The 21,660-nt window shown below is 44.5% G+C and overlaps 2 protein-coding genes across 4 annotated transcripts in view; one reads left to right on the plus strand and one right to left on the minus strand.

Moving 5' to 3' along the window:
* Positions 1 to 6,665, minus strand: part of MYO19 (myosin XIX) — a 93,876-nt gene extending 87,211 nt beyond the window's left edge. Inside the window, exon 1 of one of the 2 annotated variants that reach the window (XM_068269197.1) lies at positions 6,542 to 6,664. In XM_068269197.1, coding sequence (XP_068125298.1) covers positions 6,542 to 6,586 — 45 coding nt within the window. In that variant the 5' untranslated portion in view covers positions 6,587 to 6,664. Of the gene's footprint in view, positions 1 to 6,541 lie in introns of both variants that reach the window. The other variant, XM_068269198.1, reaches the window with a different exon arrangement.
* An 87-nt stretch (positions 6,666 to 6,752) lies between these two features.
* On the plus strand, positions 6,753 to 17,360 carry PIGW (phosphatidylinositol glycan anchor biosynthesis class W). Of its 2 annotated transcripts, none has more exons than XM_068269199.1 (2): positions 6,753 to 6,916; positions 15,720 to 17,360. In XM_068269199.1, the coding sequence occupies exon 2, from the start codon at positions 15,726 to 15,728 to the stop codon at positions 17,223 to 17,225; it is 1,500 nt and encodes a 499-aa protein (XP_068125300.1). In that variant the 5' UTR covers positions 6,753 to 6,916; positions 15,720 to 15,725; the 3' UTR covers positions 17,226 to 17,360. The 2 variants fall into 2 exon arrangements, with proteins under 2 accessions (XP_068125300.1, XP_068125301.1); XM_068269200.1 differs by having other exon boundaries at positions 15,723 to 17,360.
* The last annotated feature ends 4,300 nt before the right edge of the window (positions 17,361 to 21,660 follow it).

The raw sequence follows: 21,660 nt of genomic DNA on the forward strand, positions 1-21,660 counted from the left end.
CGCACAAAAGCACCGGCCCTGCATTCTCTCATCTCGCCCCAACCAGCTACTTTTTCATGCCACCCGGCTGGAAAAAAAATTCTGGGGAGAACACTGGGCATGCTGCATGCACAGATACACAGTCACAACAATGGCGTCAATCTGTGCAAAATATTTTTGCCACAATTAAAACAAATTGAACAGGTGGTATGCTTATCTTCTTTTATTCATAGACAAGCATGACAAACAAAATCTGATCAACATTATAAAAACTGAGGCCTTGTTCACAGTGGTCAGTTGTATGGTAGAAAAATTCTGCATGTCAACGCACTGCCCATACAATTCTATGGGCCTGTTCACATCTTTATGTTGTAACTGATCACGGTATTCTAACTTGCTGCATGCAGGATTTGTATTAAAGTCTATGTCCAGTCTCCATTGCTGTTCACACTCACAATGTGTGCGTCATGCAACTGACCACTGTGAAACTATCCTCAAACTCACAGGGTTAAGCGTATACCTGGCATTTATTTCTGAAGCATGCTTAATAAAAAAAAAAAAAACACATACAAAGTACATATGGTCACTCTGGACAGCAATATGATAAAAATTTACGACATCGCTCAAGACTGAGAGCTACAACTGTCACACGAATCCCGGAAGAAAGTAGAAAGCCTTTATTGAAACATTAGCAATTCTGTAAATACCGGTAGTACTGTATAGCTTGCATACTGACCTGAGCTAAATGTTGTTTATACCCTCTACATGCTGCAACTAATTGGTGCTACTTTATGAACTGTGTTAATTACAGTGGAAACTATAAACAACATCTGGAAACAAATTGATTGTATGATCAGTGTTCTCTAGGTGGTGACAAACATCTTATTTTCTATCTCATCCATGAGCAGCTTATGGATTAGCACAACATGCATGGCGTAGTGTACGGTTTAGTATGGATATTCCTGTTATGTGGATGCCGAACTCTTACCCATCTGCTGTTAAAATTGATTTTATTGCTTGAGATGTGTGTGGGGTACACAGAATTGCTTCTGTGTCAAAGGTTTTCTAGTTTGCTAATCTGTGTGACTTCAAACAGTATTTCAGGAGAGATAGCCCCATGGAAGTAGCACAGGGGTTTCCCTCCCTACTCTCTGTAGGAGGCATGGGTGAAGAGGTCCTCAGGCTCAAACTTAATGAACTGGTGGTGCATCTTTATTTTCCTTCAATGCACATGTCCAGAACTCTGCATTATGGGAGAAGTCTGGGGGTTCTGGGTATGCACATTCAAATGGGACTAGAGCCTCTTGCACGCACACACACACACACACACACACACACACACACACACACACACACACACACACACACACACACACACACACACACACACACACACACAGCTAAGGTGGCCATTAACAACCGCCTCTGCCGAGAGTCTAGCACAAGTACAGCGCCCCCTCCCCCCATGCCACCCGACGACTTGACATGATAGAAACCCAGGCGATCATTTTAGCTGATAGATAGCCAAGAGCATTGTTCTCCACATTCACCTTAGCCACCGTGTGACATCACTTGTGTGCTGTCACACCCCCCCCCCCCCCCCCCCATCCCAATAACAGAACAGCAACATTCCCCACCAGGCAACACACCTCGTACTTGTGATAAAAATGTCCCTGCTATGCATGACTGAGGGCTCAAACCCACTAGCGGTGCTTTCTAAGCGCTAGTGATTTGAAAAAGCTCTTGCTAATGCAATGCTATGGGGGATTTTTATAAAATCACATCGCACAAGTGGGATCACACCCATGGGTTTACATTAGCAAGAGCTTTTCAAATCAAAAAGCGATGAGAAAAGTGCTCTTGGTTGACAGCTGTTTCAGGCCTGGAATCCACTATTTCAGAGATCATAAAGATCCTTCTGGGCATGCATGTGATGATGTGCAGCCAATGCAGAGAAGGCTTTATTGGACACCACACCGGCTCACATAGAAAAATGCAAATTGAACGCAGCTTGGAATTGGGCAAACACTTTCTACTGACTTTGATTAGAACATTTCCAAATCGCAAGCTAGGAGTTGTTTTTTGTCTGGAGAGCTGAAAGCATCTGGGGAGACCTGTGTCTTGGATAGTAAGGCCCCTTTCAAACGGGCAGCTGAACTGCGTGTTTGCCGAGCAGTTCAGCCTCCTGTCTGCCGCCCGCCAGTGCAATTAATATGCAGCCAAATTGCAGAGGTTGTAACACCACGCGTGTCCAACGTTGACACGCAGTGGAGTTACTGGGCAGTGGAGGAACACATGTGGAGTCTGAGCATGCCCACAGCAGCGCTCAGATCTCACTTCGTGAGAGCGCCCCCGGACACAAACAAGCAGTGGTGCAGGAGAGCAGCTGACAGTCGGTGACTTCACCACTTGTCAGCTGCCCATGTGAAAGAGCCCTAAGAGTCCTTTTCCACAAGCAGTTGATAGGCAACGAAAAGACTGTCAAACTCTAACAACTCCTTGCTGCTGCCTGGTAACTGCTTGCTCTTGCTTGGTAACTGCTCACAGAGTGCACAGTTCAGCCGCCTCTGGAAAAGTGGTCTATCTTGCTGAATCTTTAAAGTTTCCGATCTCTTCTCTCTCATTTTTTCCACCAGCTGGAGACCTGAAAGCTCACTACTGGAGCTTGGTGTTCGTCCAGTATTGTGCTTGGGGATGTAACTCCACTGGGGATTTGTAGTTTGTTTGTTGTGCCAAAGAGAATGTGGATTGTGGAGACTTGTATGTTTGCGACTGGAATCTGTGGATCATACAGTTTATGGTTGCTGTGTGTTGCAGAGAAGGATAACCCTACTTGGAATTCTGGTACTTGTAGTTAATTTACTGGTGCTGGTCCTACATGTAAAAATGCAATGGTATTGTGCAGAGATTGATTCCAAAAAACTACTACATAATAGAAATGTATTTACGGCAATCATTTTGCAACAGAATGCTATAAAATGGCAAAACACAAAAATAGAATTTAATCATTTTAAAAATGACCAAAGAATTGCTTTTCATTCACACATAATAGGAGTATTACCGTATGTGTGAATGAAAAGCAATCCTTTGGTCATTTTTAACTATTATAACTTTCAATGCCACCAACCCTTAATACTTATCTTGACTGTACCTATCCCTCACAACTAACTCATCACAGGCTTCAAGCCTATTACAGGAGCATCAGGCTAGGTTCACTCTTGGCCATTGCATTATACGTCATACATGTGCACATGTATGAAGACTCATGGTAGCTAGTCTAGTTGAGGGATCCCAGTGGAAAATCTCATAGACAAGCTCTGCTCCCTGCAATACATCACAGCAATCTCACCCCTGCTATCCCCTTAACTAGACTAGCACCAACTATTGTACAAAACGTTTTTAATAAGACATAGCTATATATTGAAAATCTGCTATATATTGAAAATCTATTGGAAAAAAAAAAGCCCTCCATTGTTTTTCTCAGTTATGAATGAACTAGTGATAATGAGAGGAAGCGTGTCTGTTTTGAAAGAGGGTGGGGAGATGCCATTAAGGAAAGTTTATAGACCAGTTACTTTTCTCCTATATCTGACTGGGTGGGCACCATCAAGTGTAGCTTACAAAAGCGAGTCACTATTAGATTTAGTGAATAGACTGCTTGTTCTTGAAACAAGCTCACAAAGACCGAGGCTACTTTCATGCTGGGGCGTTGCGTCAAGACAACGTCTTTGCATTGTTAAAGGGCACGATGGCGAAAAATTGTAAAATTTAAAATATGTGCAAACATATACAAATAAGAAGTACGTATTTTCCAGCATACAATGAGCCATAAATTACTTTTCTCCTATGTTGCTGTCACTTACAGTAGGTAGTAGAAATCTGACAGAAGCGACAGGTTTTGGACTAGTCCATCTCTTCATGGGGGATTCTCAGGGATTTATAGATTTTCAAAAGCACTTAGGCCTAGTGCACACCAGAGCGGTTCGGCTGCGTTTTGCGATCCGCTTACGGCTGCGGATACGCTTGGGTAATGTATTTTAATGGGCTGGTGCACACCAGAGCGGGAGGCGTTTTGCAGAAACGCATACTCTCGGGCTGCTGCAGATTTTGGATTGCGGAGGCGTTTCTGCCTCAATGTTAAGTATAGGAAAAACGCAAACCGCTCTGAAAAACGGCACTTCAGAGCGGTTTGCCAGGCGGCTTTTGTTACAGTAGCTGTTCAGTAACAGCTTTACTGTAACAATACATGCAATCTACTACACCAAAACCGCTTCACAAAACCGCAAAATGCTAGCTGAAACGCTACAGAAAAATAAGAAAAAGCGTTTCAAAATCTGCTAGCATTTTGCGGATCTGCTAGCGGCTTTTGGTGTGCACCAGGCCTTAGTGAATGGCAGTAGTTCTGTCCAACTGCCAAAAAACTGTGTAGTGAGCAGGGAAGCTGGCCCGCATCATTGTTTAAATCCTTTTTAGGGAATATCTTTATAAAGAATAAAAGCCTTGCTGAGAATCCCCTATGGAGGGATGGACTAGTCGCTTCTGTCAGATTTCTACTACCTACTGTAAGTGACAGCAACATAGGAGAAAAGTAATTTCTGGCTCATTTTACTCTGGAAAAAAAAAAATGTACTTCTTATTTGTCTATGTTTGCACACATTTTAAATTTTACCATTTTTCGCCATAGTGCCTCTTTAACACAATACAATTATTTGGCCTCTCTTCCATGGACTGTTAATAGGCAGTGAAATGCCTCGCAAACTCTCACAACTGCTCACTGTTGCCTGGTAGTGGCTTGTTGCTGCCTGGTAACTGCTGCCTGGTAACTGCCGCCTGGTAACTGCCGCCTGGTAACTGCTTGCTGAGCACACACTTCAACAGTCCGTAGAAAAGAGGCCTTCGTGTTAGCGTGCTCGAGTAGTTCAATTGGAAATCCTCGGTCTGAATTCTTCTGATCAGAACCTCAATTGGTTGTGAACAGTGTAATTGCAGGGGACACAGTGGGAAACCTCATAGACAAACTTCACTCCCTGCAATAAATTGAAGCAAATTTCCCGCTGCTAGAAGCAAATTGCTTAACAAGTATATACATACACTAGTTTCCCGTCCTAAATATGTCATTAGTTTGAGGCCCATTTTACACCTGGCCATAGCATTGTGATGCTCCACCCCCATTTCATCCACAAAAACCTCACTCATCTGACCCAGCAGCAGAGTGCTTTGACCCCCCACATGCCCTTCGCCTCAACAAGCACGCCACTTGCCGCGCGACATACTCCCTGCTGGACAGCAAGTACTTCATTGGGATTCACAGCATTCGTAATCACGTTGTTCCAAGCATCTGCGATGCACTGCCAATATATATTTTCTGCGCTGCACTGCCAATATATATATATTTTCTGCATTGCCCATTGACTTACATGCTTTCCATGGGCGCTGCAGTAACGCGCTGTTGCCGTTCCGGAACTTCTGCAGCAATACGACGTGGCAAGTGTGCTAGGCCCCATTGTCTTGCATTGTCCTTGTGTTACTCTGTCGCAAAACAGGGTAATGCAACACGCATTTGCAAGGCAAGTGTAAAAGGAGCCTAACCAGTATCCATGCTACCAACCAAATAGGTTTAGTACAGTTGCACAAGTGGTTTGTAACCCAAAAACGAGTGCCGTGCTCAAAGCCGTGCCATTTTAAAATTTACAAATAATTGTAATTTAAAGAATGACATTTCAGAAGGCAAATTAGTGGTTTATGTACTTTTGGTTTGATCAGAAAGAGTTTGCCACAATTATTGCAGGTAGAAGAGCTTGTCTATGAGGTTTCCTGCTCGCAATTCAGGTTTACTAGACTAGCTCCCAGTAGTGTAGGGTAGCCATTAGGGCTCAAAAAATACTACTGGAAAAGGGCTGAGAAAAACATTTCTTTCCCTTAAGGTGGCCACTAATGATCCAACCTGTTTCATCCAATCTTACCATTTCTATGTAATATAAGGGAACTGCCTAAATTATTCATTCAGTATATTCACTTAGTTTACCCTTATACTACATAGATTTGGTAAGATTGGATGAAAAAGATTGGATCATTAGTGGCCACCTTAAGTAGTCTCAACCAGGTGTCGTACAGCATAAGAGCAACGTTTTTAAACAAATAAGCAACAGGTTTCGAAAGACACCGCATTAGCACTTCAAAACCAGCCAACCTGGCTATTTCTGCCACCTGTCCAGTTGCAGTGCAGTGCCCGGTACAGCAACAGGGGCGGGGCTTACTTTCAAACAAGGCGTGGTTTGGGCGGATAGTGGGCGGGGTTTGTTTCATCCCAAAGTTTGATTCGGGTTGGCTGGAAAATATGAATCCAGAGATGAGTAATGGGTGAAGCATGCTTTCATCCGTTCCTGCAGATCTAATGTTATTACCAGGAGAAGAGACTACTAGTGAGTCGCTGGTATAGGAGAATTCTGCACAGAGCTGCCTAATAATTAATAACAGTAATATCACAGACCACAAAATGAAGTATGTGAGGCGCATTGTGTCCTGATTCTGCCCTACAGGAAGCATGATGCGAGTCACCCACCTGCATCTTCCCGCTCCCCTTGGCCAGTGTGTTAGCGGCGCTCATGACAGATGTGGTCCCGGTATGCACACCCAGCTGCCAGCCAGACTGCTGAAGGACAAGAGGAGTCGCCTGCAGATTAAACCCTGCCCGCCGCCATTCGCGTCACTCAGTCCCTCGCCTGCCATAGGTCTGCGCTGTCTGGCCGCTGATTGGCTGCTGAGAGGACCCGGCAGTGGTAGGATTACATGTCAGCACTAGTAGTTCCTACTTGTGTGGCTTGTGGTCTGCCTGTCTACCGTATACAGTCAGTGTATTGATGCTGGGCGCAGCACCTCCGCTGGCGGGACATCATCCCACTTGCTTACACCGAAATACTGATAATAGTGTCTGTATGTAAGTATGGCATAGAACACATTCATCATCCATTCTCATCTGCTCTGCTGTTGCGCTTACCTCGCCTCAATAGTGGATACATTTTACTACTCTTCTTTCTCAACTAATTTTCAAGAGTTGAAATCGACCTAATGATTATTATGTTTTTGCAGTTAGCATGTTGTAACGTGTATGCTGGGCATACATGGCTCGATTTTGCTGCTCAATTCCGCGCTGATCGTTTTCAGCGCTCGATTCTGCGGGCGATTCTCTTATCTTCCGCTTGTTTTTCTTATCTTTTCCCATTGTCTTCCATGTAGAATCGAGCACGGAAACAATCGGGCGGGAGATCGGACATGTCGGAAATTATCTATCGAGCCATCGAAATGGCTCAGAATCGAGTCGTGTATTGCCAGCATTTACATTTCAGCTTAGATCGTCCAGGGCTGTGGAGTAGGAGCAACTTTGGGTACCTGGAATTGGAGGTTTCATAAACCGAGGAGTTGGAGTCGCATAACAATAGGGGTTGTAGAGGTTGCCACCGTGTCCTGTGCTGGTAATAATCACTTCTATAGATGCTTTGAATGATAATAATAATCATTCAAACGCTGCTTCCCATGCCCTTCTTGCACCTCTGACACTGTGGTTGTCCTTGGCAGGTTTTGGTGCACCGTATCAATTGTTAAGTATAAAGCGCTGGGGGGGGGGGGGGGGGGGGATGTACAATTCGCACCGGGCCCCTAGCTTTTAAGATTCGCCACTAAGTCGAATGATTTTTGTACCAACTCCACAGCCCTGAGATTGTCCAAATAGCGTAAAACTTATATTCTCCTCTTTGAGAGATCCAATTGCCCACTCGCTTTACTCACTGGGTTGCTCGCTTGGTCCTCACGTCACTCGGACAACTTTTTATTCTAACTCTTTGTCCACATGGATTGTGGACATTGCACACCAGAACCCTTGGCCATTCACTGGGCTTCTGGCTGGTAACTCGAGTTGCAAAGTTAGTCCTGCTGGTTGGTATTATGGGGTTAGTTTATGGGCTGCATTTTGCACATGCTCCGTAGCATTTGTATGTTATTTGAATGAGTATGCTGAAATGCTAGAACACCGGTGTGCGTTCACTTTAGGGGACCCAGTAGGAAACCTCATAGGGACCAGTTCTCCAATCACAGCACTCTCTACAGCACAAAGGATTCTGATAGGTCGAATAGTGTGGTTGTAGTTTACAACAACCTTTTGGAAACCTAGCTGTGCCTTGCGTGCTATCCCTTCTTCCTTCTCCATAGCAACTGAACATATTACTGGCCTCTAGGCTAATAATGTGTCTGTACAGCACTTACCCCTGAACTGTCGCCCAGGTGTCCTGATCCCTGCAGTAGACTGTACTTGTGCATGTGTATGAGTCTTATGCTCGACAGAGGTAGCCATGAAGGACCACCTACAACAAGAATCTAGTGTGTATGTTCAGCTGTCCTGATATATGCCAGATCCTTAAATTATAGCAACAAATGAGGGTTTTGTTCCCTACCTGCCAGAAGTGGCTCCATCGTGCACTGCGCCTTCATCCCTCTTCCTCCCCATAGCAACAGTATGCATTGCTTTGTTATAGTATAAAGATACATCTGTACAAGCACTCGTGCTGCAAACTGTTGCCCTAGGGATCAAGTTCCAAAACCTACTGGCAATAGTCGTGTGTGTGTGTGTGTGTGTGTGTGTGTGTGTGTGTGTGTGTGTGTGTGTGTGTGTGTGTGTGTGTGTGTGTGTATACGCACCTCAACTGACATTAAACACAAGTACACAGTATACTTTATCTACTAATAACTTGGCTGAGATCCCTGTCTTTTTATTTTTGTGTCTTATTGCAAGGGTTAAAAGCCTAGTGCTTTTATCTATGCAAATCAGATAGATTAATTCAGCCCGGGCTCTCTTTAAAGCTAAACAGATGCCAAAACACTTCTGTTTGGCCAAGGAAACACTGTTGATAACAAGACAAAGCTGTAAATTTCAACCTGCTATTATTTATTTTGTTTGAAGCTAAATGTTTGAAGCTAAATAAAGCAAATTTTTAGATTAGACTCTCATGGCTGCTGTTTGGAATTTAGTCTTAGAAATTCAGCCTTCAAGGTACTTACACATTCACTAGCAGTGTCGCCTGCAAGTATCACGACTTGATCCATCAGACGACAGTTTAGGGCAGAGGGCTCTACAGATGCATTGCGAGGCTACAGGCTAGTGACACATCTGTTGCTATGGAGAGGGTGACTGCAGGGCGGAGTGGCTTCTGGCTGGTGGGTTGAGAAGAAGATTGTGCTCAGCTGAGATGTTCTGACACTCTCGATCTCTTAGGGCCCGTTCACACTGCACGCGTTTCCAGCCGCGTTTTGGAAACGCGTGCAGGTGGCCAAAACGCACGACATCAGACATTGCATAGAGTGCAATGTCTGATGTTCACACTGCATGCGTTCCGGACCTGGCTATCCTACTAATCATCTGCCTCTTAATACTTTTAGCGATAAACCCTGAACAAGAATATGCAGACAGAGGCGGCCTAATGCTGGGAGTACACGGTCAATTCTGGCGCTCGATTCTGCGCCCGATCGTTTTGCCCGCTCGATTCTCTTATCTTCTGCTCGTTTTTCTTATCTTTTTTTCAATTTACTTCAATGACAAATTAAGCGGCAAAAAGAATGAATCGGACATGTCAAGAATTATCAATCTAACCATCTTATCAGCTCAGAATCAGCCCATGTATTTCCAGAGTAAGAGTATGTGGGGCCTGGGATGAGTGTCATATGCCGGGCTTAGAGCCATACGTGTAGGGCATATACTGTACATATACAGTATAGGTGTTTAGGCATAGGTTCCCCCAGTATAGGTATCCAGGCATAGGAGCTGCCAGTATAGGTTAGCCAAGCATAGGTGCCCCCAGTATAGGTTAGCCAAGCATAAGTGCGCCCAGTATAGGTAGCCAGGTATAAGTTGTCCTTTAACCACTTGAGGACCCACCCTTTACCCCCCCTTAAGGACCAGCGCAGTATTCTGTGATCTGTGCTGGGTGGGCTCTGCAGCCCCCAGCACAGATCAGGCAGCACGCAGAGCGATCAGATCGCCCCCCTTTTTTCCCCCCTATGGGGATGGTGGGCAGGGGGGGTCTGATCGCTCCTCTTGGCTGGCATGTTGCGGGGGGGGGGCACCTCAAAGCCCCCCTCCGCGGCGAAATTCCCCCCCTCCCTCTCCTACCTGTCATCCCCGGTGATCGGGGCTGCACAGGACGCTATCTGCCCTGTGCAGCCAGTGACGGGACGTCCCCTGTCACATGGCGGCGATCCCCGGCCGCTGATTGGCCGGGGATCGCCGATCTGCCTAAGGCCACATACAGACATCAGACCATAGTCTTTGGAAAATGAAAGATCATAGACCAATCTTACCACCCTTCCTGTAGTATAAGAGCCATACTCTACACAGTCTTTTCTATGGAGCTGAACTCCACATCAGGAAAAAATCTTGACAAGATGCTGCACACACAGATGCTGTACAGACACAAAAGATCAGTATCTGCAAAAGATGTGTTCCTGCCAAAAATCCATTCCTGCAAATTGCAATGATAGTCTATGAGATCTGCAGATCATCATACACACATGATTTAACTGACATTCATCTGCAGATCTGCAGATCTGAAAATCCATCCTGGTGGATCTGATCTGCAGATGAATGTCAGTTAAATCATGTGTGTATGATGATCTGCAGATCTCATAGACTATCATTGCAATTTGCAGGAATGGATTTTTGGCAGGAACACATCTTTTGCAGATACTGATCTTTTGTGTCTGTACAGCATCTGTGTGTGCAGCATCTTGTCAAGATTTTTTCCTGATGTGGAGTTCAGCTCCATAGAATAGACTGTGTAGAGTATGGCTCTTATACTACAGGAAGGGTGGTAAGATTGGTCTGTGATCTTTCATTTTCCAAAGACTATAGTCTGATGTCTGTATGTGGCCTTACGGCGCTGCTGCGCAGCAGCGCCGTACAATGTAAACAAAGCGGATTATTTCCGCTTGTGTTTACATTTAGCCTGCGAGCCGCCATCGGCGGCCCGCAGGCTATTCACGGAGCCACCCGCCGTGAATTGACAGGAAGCAGCCGCTCGCGCGAGCGGCTGCTTCCTGATTAATTAGCCTGCAGCTGGCGACGCAATACTGCGTCGCTGGTCCTGCAGCTACCACTTTGCCGACGCGCGTTATGAGTGCGCGGTCGGCAAGTGGTTAAAGGAAATCTTAAAGAGAATCTGTATTGTTAAAATCGCACAAAAGTAAACATACCAGTGCGTTAGGGGACATCTCCTATTACCCTCTGTCACAATTTCGCCGCTCCTCGCCACATTAAAAGTGGTTAAAAACAGTTTTAAAAAGTTTGTTTATAAACAAACAAAATGGCCACCAAAACAGGAAGTAGGTAGATGTACAGTATGTCCACACATAGAAAATACATTCATACACAAGCAGGCTGTATACACCCTTCCTTTTGAATCTCAAGAGATCATTTGTGTGTTTCTTTCCCCCTGCAGCTATCTTCCACTGAAGTGTCAGGCTGTTTGTTCCTGCAGAGTGCAGACAGCTCTGCCTGTATGTAATTCCTCAGTATGTGAAAGCCCAGCCAGCTCAGAGGAGGATTTATCCAGCTTGTAAAAGATAATAGAGCAGAGAGAAGCTGCACGTATCTAAATAACACACAGGCAGTGTGCAGAAAGGGGCCTGGAGGGGGGAGATGCATCACAGAACCACAACACTGAAGAACTTGGCAGCCTTCTAGACACAGGCCGACAAGTCTGACAAGAGAGAGAGAAGTTGATTTATTACAGAGATGGTGATAGTAGAACGTGCTGCAGTTAGCCAGAACACATTAGAATAGCTTTTGGAACTTGTAGGATGATAAAAAACAGGATGCAATTTTTGTTACGGAGTCTCTTTAAGTGAGCTAAATATGTAGAGATTTACTTACCTGGGGCTTCTTCCAGCCTCCACAGTCTAATAGGTCCCTCACTGTCCTCCAGGCCCACAATGTTGTTTCGCTCCCCCCCCCCCCCCCCCCAACTCTTGGCTACTGTGCATGCGCAGCCTAAATTGCACTTCCATGGCCAGGAGTGTTCTGCACATGCACAGTTACAATTTTTATGAACTGCGCATGCACAGAATGCTGCAGGCCACAGGAGCGCAATTAATGAGATGCGTGCGACCAGTATGTTGCTAGTGGTGCCAGCAGCACAAGGCAGTGGACTAAGAGGACAGCGAGGCACCAGGGGGCTGAAAGAAGCCCCAGGTATGTCAATCTCAACTTTTTTTTTCCAATCTAACGTTTTCTTCAAAGGCATCTGTACAGATCGTAGTACTGGCTTCATGTGGTTTAGGCTATTACTGCTACCTTTAGTGGGCTAGTCACCTAAGCACAGTATTGCAGAGCAGTTTAGAATAGTTAGCACAAAATAAAAATGCCCTGTAGAAAACTCTGAAAACACAGAGAAGGCTGGTAATTAAAACAATCTTCTTGCTCCTCACTGGAAATGCCACTGTGGCCGTTATGCCACAATGCAATTTTCCGTCAGATTGGCAGTCAAATCAATTATTTCCGACAGGTCCAATCTGACTTCCGAACATTTTTCTGATTGATTCTTGTCACAAGGGCCCTCGTGGCTGACCGCACTTAGCCTTCTAAACGGTGCCAGCGCACAGATCGTGCGAACTCTGGTCGCAGTCAATGCGCAGGAACCGTTAAGAATTAGCCGCAGACAACTCAGAAGGGAGCCTGTGAGACACGGGTAATTACAACGTCACCTACTGGTTCAGAGTAAACTGCCACCACCGCGGTTACTATGGGACCGTGGGGCCCACTAACTGACTGACTAATCCTGCGAATAAAACGGTTAAACACACGATATTCTGTCTAGCCAACAACAAACAAACAGTAGCGTATCTTCAGAGACCCGGGATCAGTTCTGTGTGTGCTGATAAGCAGGGTAGCGAAACAGTGAATGACTTGGGGAAAGTCGTTTATTCACGCAATATAAATAATTAATATATACAGACAATTATGAAAATCAACAACTATTAAAACAGTAATAGCCAGTATGAAAAATAAAAGAAGGGAGAAAAATACTTAGTTCCTGGAAAGATGTCCTTATTGTGGGAAGAATCATAAAGTTCTTGGTTTCAAAGTCCAGAGTTCAGAGTTCAGACCAGGTGGATGCCAGCATATCCTCAAGCTGGCATCTGATGAGTGCAAGATGGTTCAGTGTGGAGGACACTGAGTTTGGGTCCTCAGCCATTCTTATGCCCCTGCTTCAGTAGGAGGGAGTGAGGGCGGGGAGCCATACACCCCCTTCAAAGATGAGATGAGCCCTCCCCTTGTACTGGGGCTAGAAATCATATCTACCCATATATGGGCTCTATCTCACAGAACCGTACAGGTCAGGGCAGATTTATTAACATTTTCAGGTCTGTCTCGATTTACCCAGCGCCCTGATACCAGACATGAGGGGTGGGACCCCTGTGGTATCATCAGGGCACTTTGAAACTGCCTAGCTGGCAGTCCTTACCTCCGAAGGTTCTGAAACTTCCTCAGAACCAGCACCGGGGCTCATGCTACACTTCCCCCACGTTTGGTGAAGCTGCCATCTCAGGAACCCCAGAAATATTACAGATCTGGGAAGTTATGGATTATGCCAGGAGACTGAGGTTGTGTTCTAGCTGCTAACAGCTGACTTTCCTTTGATCTTTAGCAGAGATCAGAGTGTCCAGACCTCCCGTGGATTCGTAGCCTGCTTGGCTGCACCTAGGCATCCTTTGGTTAATTAACATCTCCATGAGATCAGCTAAGTGTCACCTGGTTCCCAGAGCCAAAAGGGAAATTGGGCCTTCCACAGGGAATATGTCCAAGCTAATTAACACCTCCCCCCAGGCTTTCACTCAGCTAAGACAGATTCCCCAGCTGTTTTAAGCAGAGGGATACTACACGTCAAATCTTGGTTCTATTGATCTGAGGCGCACTTGATGCAGGAATCGAGTGCGATCGTTCTTTTCTTCACGGGCGGTTCCAGGACGCGCCTGCGTCCCCGCAATCGTCCGTGACAATTCTGTATACATGTGATCGGAAAATCAGATTGGACCTGATGGAATTAATAGATTCGACCGTCATTCTGACGGAAAATTGCATCATGTGAATTAGGCATTATAAAGACTGGAGAACAATGGCCATCCTAAGCTATCCAGCAAACCTGAATGCATTCATTAGAAACTGGGTGCTATGAGGTGGAATAACTCTGCAACCCTTCCCTGGTTCACAACAGAATATGAGGATAGCTGAAACAGTGTTTGTAATATTGCATTAGCATGCATACATCTGCATTAAAATGAATTCCTGACAACCTGGATTTATTTTTAAAATTCAGCACTGCCAGCACATCCAGAGGACTACAATCACAACAGTGTTCTCCCCAGGCTCTTTTAGCCAGGTGCTCCACCCGGCTAGTTTTGGTGAGCACCTGGCTGTTATCAGCTTACCTCCTCCTATTCTGTAAGCAGGATTGAGCACAGAAGCACCGGCCCTGCATTCTCTCATCTTGCCCCACCCTGCTACTTTTTTATGCCACCCTGCTACATTTTCATGCCACACGGCTGGTAGAAATTTCTGGGGAGAACACTGCACATGACTATTTCACTAACCCTGTAGCAACCCTTTTTGTGTCATTGTATAACCCAAGTGAGGGTTGCAAAGTTAAAGTGGACCCAAACCAAACATTTTTTTTATTTAAAAATATTTAGTTGCACTACTCTGACACATACAAAGATAAATAAACACTCCTTCAAACCTATGATCATTTCAGTGCATGCTTTCCACCCTTCTCTTTTCATAGCTAGGGTTATACTGGGGGCAGCCATTAGCAATTCCTCCATTGCTGGACACCATCTACTCCACCAGTTTGCCGGAAAAATCCCAGCAATTTGAAAGGAAGGGAGGGGTTCCTCCAATAAATGTAAAATATTTTATATTTGTCATCATGCAGCTGAAAAAAGGCTGCTATTTATTATTATAATTTAGAAAATAGATTTTATTTCTGAAATCTTGTATTTTTAATTTGGGTCCACTTTAAGTCAACTTTTTAAAAAATCCTTTCTAGTTAGGCTTTCCACTGCTGTCCACCGCTAAATCTGGTACTCACATTTAATTTTGATTGGCCAATTTTACCACCTCCATGTAGTATGAGGGCGAACAGATTGTGCAGGTAAAATTGGCCAATGATTGGCTTATAAAAGTTGGATATGTGTATCAGGCTTAAGGTGCGTTCAATCCTTTGATGGATGTCATGGATCGGAACCCAATCCCATTGGGCGACATTGTTGGGCTGCACAGACGCGAGTCAGCTGTATAGAGTATAGAGTTGGTATGTGTGGGGCTGAGGGATGACTGAGTGAGTTGTGGGTGATGTCACGCAGCAGGCGGGGGAGCGGTGTGAACAATTAAGCTGGCTGTTGCTGGAGGTGAGATGATCCACTGGGCGGATGACTTCCCCGTCGCTGGTTGTGATTCTGGCGCCTCTGTACACACGCCTGCTTATTAGCTGAGGCGGTCTTTATCAGCAGCCTCAGCCGACTTTGATCAAGCATGTATACGAGGCTTTAAGTCAGATCCTGCACCTCAAAAGGAGAGAACTGGCAAACAGTTACAGAATTGCTGGCTCAGACTACAGTACACTTGTAATAAAATGTAATATTTGTCAGCTGTGTCTTCAACTAAGTGTACATTGTGTAAGACTGTCTTTCTCTTTTAGCAGAGAATGTCTACCAAGCACCTTAAAGAAGCATTCGTAAGCAATCTATCCGGGACCGGAATTACAGAGATTTCACTGGGCTTGATCATAGCTTCCTTGTGCTTCCTGTTCAGAGGATTGCTGTTAATTTGCTTTTACACTAAACATAGTATCAATAAGTCATGGAGAGTTTCCTTTCTCTTTGATTTTATTGTGTTGATCGTACCTCTAGTTCTGTCATGCACAGTCTTCTCTTCTTACCTTTATGTAGTTTCTGTGTCTATTGCAACACTATGCATGCTAGTGTTTCACTCCATATACAGAAGGACACTTACATCTAGTAAAACGTCTCTGAATGACATCTGCCAGGCCTTCCTGAATGCACAAGTGGAAAATGGGCCTGTCCCAGCTGTCGCAGACTTCCGCATTTTCCTTAATGTGCTCACCGCCATTTCCATACTTGCTGTGGATTTCCCTGCCTTCCCGAGGCGGTATGCTAAAACAGAGACATATGGAACAGGAGTTATGGACATGGGTGTTGGAGGCTTTATCTTTGGAAATGCTCTTGTTTCTCCAGAAGCCAGAATACAAGTAAGAGGGACAGGTTCAACATTTTCCACAGTAAAGAAACAGGTTCTGTCAGTTTGGCCACTAGTTGTTCTTGGACTTGGACGCCTAATAAGCGTGAAAGCAGTGGATTATCATGAACATGTTTCCGAGTATGGTGTTCACTGGAATTTTTTTTTCACTCTGGCAGCTGTTCGGGTGATGTCATCACTTCTGCTGATATTGGTTCCACCACAAAAATCCTATATTATTGCTGCCATGGTCATTTCCAGTTATCAAATACTCTTGGAATTGACTGATCTCATGGCATTTATTTTACATGGTAGCGATGGGCAGGGTTCAAGATCTGGTTTCTTAAATGCAAACAGGGAAGGTATCTTCTCTGTAATTGGCTATCTTGGGATATACATGACTGGAGTTCAGGTGGGATTACATGTTCTGAGAAGAAGGAGGTTTGTGAAAGAATGGTTAGAGCTCACTTGGATCTTGGCAATCTTATCATCGTTGTTTTTTCTCAGCACTGCTGTATTCCAATCCTACATGGAACCTGTGTCCCGCAGGATGGCAAACTTTCCATTTTGCACATGGATTGTTGGTCAGTCCCTAGCTTGGGTGTGCTTATTTTTATTGTGTGACCTGTTACTGGCACTTGCTAAGTATATGACACCTGGAAGCAATTTGCCATGCACATGGAATGTATGTAGTGCTACAAAAGCCCCTATCAGAAAGGCCACTACAGTGAAAGAAGAGGTTCCCCTATGCCTTATTGAAGCTATAAATAGAAATCAATTACTGTTCTTCTTACTGTCAAATGTTCTAACTGGAATAGTAAACATGACAATTGACACAATTCACTGCAGTGATTGTTTTTCTCTGTTTATGCTAATCCTTTACATGTGTACAAACTGTTTTATAATATATATGTTACACATCAACAATATTACTATTAAGTTTTGGTAAGTACAATCATTACTACACTGAATGCTCTCAGTCTTTGTCTGTTTTCTGTTGTCAATTGTCATATATATGTATTTGTACTCTGGACATCTTTGTATCTTTGGGTTTTAAGGCTGCTGTACATAATAAACTGTATATTTTCACACAATCTGCATTAAAATGTGTTTTTTGGACAGGGAATTCAACTCTGAGAACCAACTGGAAATATTGTGGGGTTTTTTTTGTTTGCTTTTATCTTAACTGCTTCTGGACTGCATTAGTTATAATCTACGCCCTGTTTGCTGCTGCTTATTCCTGCCAGGGTGTAGATTTCAATTACCGCGCTTGCATGGACCCGCCGATCGCGCTGCTCATCCATCACCACGGGCCCCTCGCTCTGCCGGTGCTATGAGGGCAGAGCTCTGTGAGCCAGTCAGGAGCCGATTTCATTGGCTCCTGACCCTGTGATCACTGTGAGTGGCTCACATTGATCACAGGGTCAAGAGCTAGTGAAATCGGCTCCTGACTGGCTCACAGAGCTCTGACGTCATAGCGACGGCAGAGCGAGGGGCTTGCGGTGATTCGTGAGCGGCGGATCCGTGCGGCAATTCGTCAGTAGGAGTTGTTTTTTGGTACCAGCAGTCTTTGGTGTCCTTAAGGGGCCAGAGACTGCTGGTACACAAGTGGTTAAAGCACACATGAAATAAATAAAAAAAAAAAATCACAGAGGTAGTGGCTGGATAATGTATTGGTTAAGGGCTCTGCCTCTGACACAGGAGTCCACCAGGCTTCAACTCTTGTTTCATCCTATTCCATAAGCCAGCACCTATTCAGTTAGGAGACCTTGGGAAAGACTCCACAACACTGCTACTGCCTATAGAGTGTGTCCTTGTTGCTGCAGCTCTGGCGCTTTGATTCTGCCAGGAGAAAAGCGTGATATGAATGTTCTGTGTCTTGTCTTTTCTGCATCCTTGTAAAGCCCACCAATGCACTGCTTCATATTCTGATTGCGCACTTAGCCGTGGATGAGTATATCCATACAGGGTATGTGCAATTAAGGTCCACACATGCCCAGTAAAATGAAGCCACTAGTACCGGGCTTTTTTCCTCTGCATAAATGCTTTGCTTTACTGGGCATGCATGGACTTTACTCCCACATGTCCTGTGCTAGATCGGTGGGCTGCAGGAGGATCCGGGAAGCCTCTGGACAAGCCAGAGGTTTCCCACTACTGAGGTAAGTAACTTTTTTTACATTTTCTCTTCAGGTGTCCTTTTAATCTTTATAATCTAAAGTTATGATAATATAAATAAGATCTACACTGTGGAGGGAAATTAATCGTCATCTACAATAATCTGATCATACCATGTATGTAGTGTGTAGATATATTCACTGATCAGCCAGAACATTAAAACCTGCGATATATAGTGTAGGTTCCATTGCGCCACCAGAACAGCTCTTATCCATTCAGACATTGACTCTGTAAGACTCCTGGAGGTGTCCTATGATATGTACTACTAAGACATAAGCAGCAGATTCTTTAAAGAAAACCTGTCTCTGCTTAAGGTATGGCCTTACCAACCTCCCTAAAGTTCTGGCTTTAAAAAATGAGGCTGTAGAAAGCTAACAGGGCTTTACAATATCCTGTACTTCCTGGTACTTCCTGACCACCTCCATTACCATAAATCCAGAGTGCATTGGATCTGAAGACGGCTTATAGTTATGTGGGTTGTGTAAAGGGAATATGGCTGTGTGACAATCCAGCCCCGCGATCCCGTCTAATCTGCTCTCGTTAGCGTTAGCAGGAAGTACGGTAAGCAGACTGACAATAAAGACCGGTTGCTGGAACGTCAGAAGGTTAATGTGACAGAGCATGCCAATCCCGTATAATCTGCTCCCGTTAGCATACGCAGGAAGTACGGTGAGCAGACTGACAATAGAGATTGGTCGCGCAGCTGCCGACAATATGTAATATGACAATCACTCACCAATCCCGTATTACTAGGCCACTGTTGCCATGCAGGTCTCATGCACTAGAGACTTCTGGAGGCAGATTCACTGTGTGCATAGTAAACGGTTAAGATTGGTTGGAGGTGCCCATACATGTACAATCCCGATTGTATGTACAATCGGTAACTAAAAATATCGATTTTGCGCGGGAAATCAGGTAATTTACTGCCACCACTCTCATGTTCAGGGAGGAAAGAGACTCCCGCTAACTACTCCTAAAAAGAAGAAAACGGTTATTTACAACCTAGCTAGCAAATGAACAATTTATAAGAAAATAATAAAACAATGCGGTAGCATGACTCTGACTCTTCAGAGGGCAGATTCGTTGTAGCAACAATCAGATGACCAGAACAGGCACAAGACTGAAGATAAAATCGTTAGTTTTTATTCTAAAACTACATACACATAGCCTATTTTAGCCCACAGATACAGTGGGTTGCAAAAGTATTCGGCCCCCTTGAAGTTTTCCACATTTTGTCATATCACTGCCACAAACATGAATCATTTTTATTGTAATTCCACATGAAAGACCAACACAAGGTGGTGTACACGTGAGAAGTGGAATGAAAATCGTACATAATTCCAAACATTTTTTACAAATCAATAACTGCAAAGTGGGGTGTGCATAATTATTCGGCCCCCTTTGATCTGAGTGCAGTCAGTTGCCTATAGACATTGCCTGATGAGTGCTAATGACTAAATAGAGTGCACCTGTGTGTAATCTAATGTCAGTACAAATACAGCTGCTCTGTGAGGGCCTCAGAGGTTGTCTAAGAGAATATTGGGAGCAACAACACCGTGAAGTCCAAAGAACACACCAGACAGGTCAGGGATCAAGTTATTGAGAAATTTAAAGCAGGCATAAGCTACAAAAAGATTTCCAAAGCCTTGGACATCCCACGGAGCACTGTTCAAGCGATCATTCAGAAATGGAAGGAGTATGGCACAACTGTAAACCTACCAAGACAAGGCCATCCACCTAAACTCACAGGCCGAACAAGGAGAGCGCTGATCAGAAATGCAGTCAAGAGGCCCATGGTGACTCTGGACGAGCTGCAGAGATCTATAGCTCAGGTGGGAGAGACTGTCCATAGGACAACTATTAGTCATGCACTGTGCAAAGTTGGCCTTTATGGAAGAGTGGCAAGAAGAAAGGCATTGTTAACAGAAAGCATAAGAAGTCCTGTTTGCAGTTTGCCACAAGCCATGTGGGGGACACACAACAACCATGTGGAAAAAGGTGCTCTGGTCAGATGAGACCAAAATGGAACTTTTTGGGAAAAACGCTATGTGTGGTGGAAAACTAACACTGCACATCAATCTGAACATACCATCCCCACTGTCAAATATGGTGGTGGCAGCATCATGCTCGGGGGGTGCATCTCTTCAGCAGGGGAGCTGGTCAGAGTTGATGGGAAGATGGATGGAGCCAAATACAGAGGCAAACTGGGAAGAAAACCTCTTGGAGACTGCAAAAGACTTGAGACTGGGGCGGAGGTTCACCTTCCAGCAGGACAATGACCCTAAACATAAAGCCAGGGCAACAATGGAATGGTTTAAAACAAAACATATCTATGTGTTAGAATGGCCCAGTCAAAGTCCAGATCTAAATCCAATCGAGAATCTGTGGCAAGATCTGAAAACTGCTGTTCACAAACGCTGTCCATCTAATCTAACTGAGCTGGTGCTGTTTTGCAAAGAAGAATTTGCAAGGATTTCAGTCTCTAGATGTGCAAAGCTGGTAGAGACATACCCTAAAAGACTGGCAGCTGTAATTGCAGCAAAAGGTGGTTCTACAAAGTATTGACTCAGGGGGCCGAATAATTACGCACACCCCACTTTGCAGTTATTTATTTGTAAAAAATGTTTGGAATGATGTATGATTTTCGAACCACTTCTCACATGTACACCACTTTGTATTGGTCTTTCACGTGGAATTCCATTAAAATTGATGCATGTTTGTGGCAGCAATGTGACAAAATGTGGAAAACTTCAAGGGGGCCGAATACTTTTGCAACCCACTGTAAATATACCTGTCCGGCAGAACAGATGGGTTTGATAGAAAGAGAGTAGAGATGAAAAGAAACAGAATGTCTGAATGTACAGTTCAAATACCGTTATTGGTAGTCATTGAGGCAATCGCAAGTCTTTGGCGACAGTCCAAGATGGGCGATTGCCATAGAGGCCAAGAGGTCCTTTTGTGAGAAATAATCCAAGTGATTTGTCAGTGTCCAGCTGGCTGTCCGATGTTATAGACAAAGTGTAACGATTGGTGTCAGCAAGAACAGATTTTCTGATTATTGGTGATCTGCAGTATCACCAATAATACGGATACTATACCTGATTATATGGTGATCTGCAGAATCACCAATAATGCGAGTATAGCGAGACACAGGACAACCAGATGTAAAGATAGCTGTTTGGTGCAACAGTAATACAGATAGAGATACC

This window comes from Hyperolius riggenbachi, chromosome 2, assembly GCF_040937935.1.
Source record: "Hyperolius riggenbachi isolate aHypRig1 chromosome 2, aHypRig1.pri, whole genome shotgun sequence".
Classification (NCBI taxonomy): domain Eukaryota; kingdom Metazoa; phylum Chordata; class Amphibia; order Anura; family Hyperoliidae; genus Hyperolius; species Hyperolius riggenbachi.

Excerpts from the sequence above, each read along its gene's own strand:
- PIGW (XM_068269199.1), top strand. The coding sequence starts at position 15,726 with ATGTCTACCAAGCACCTTAAAGAAGCATTCGTAAGCAATCTATCCGGG.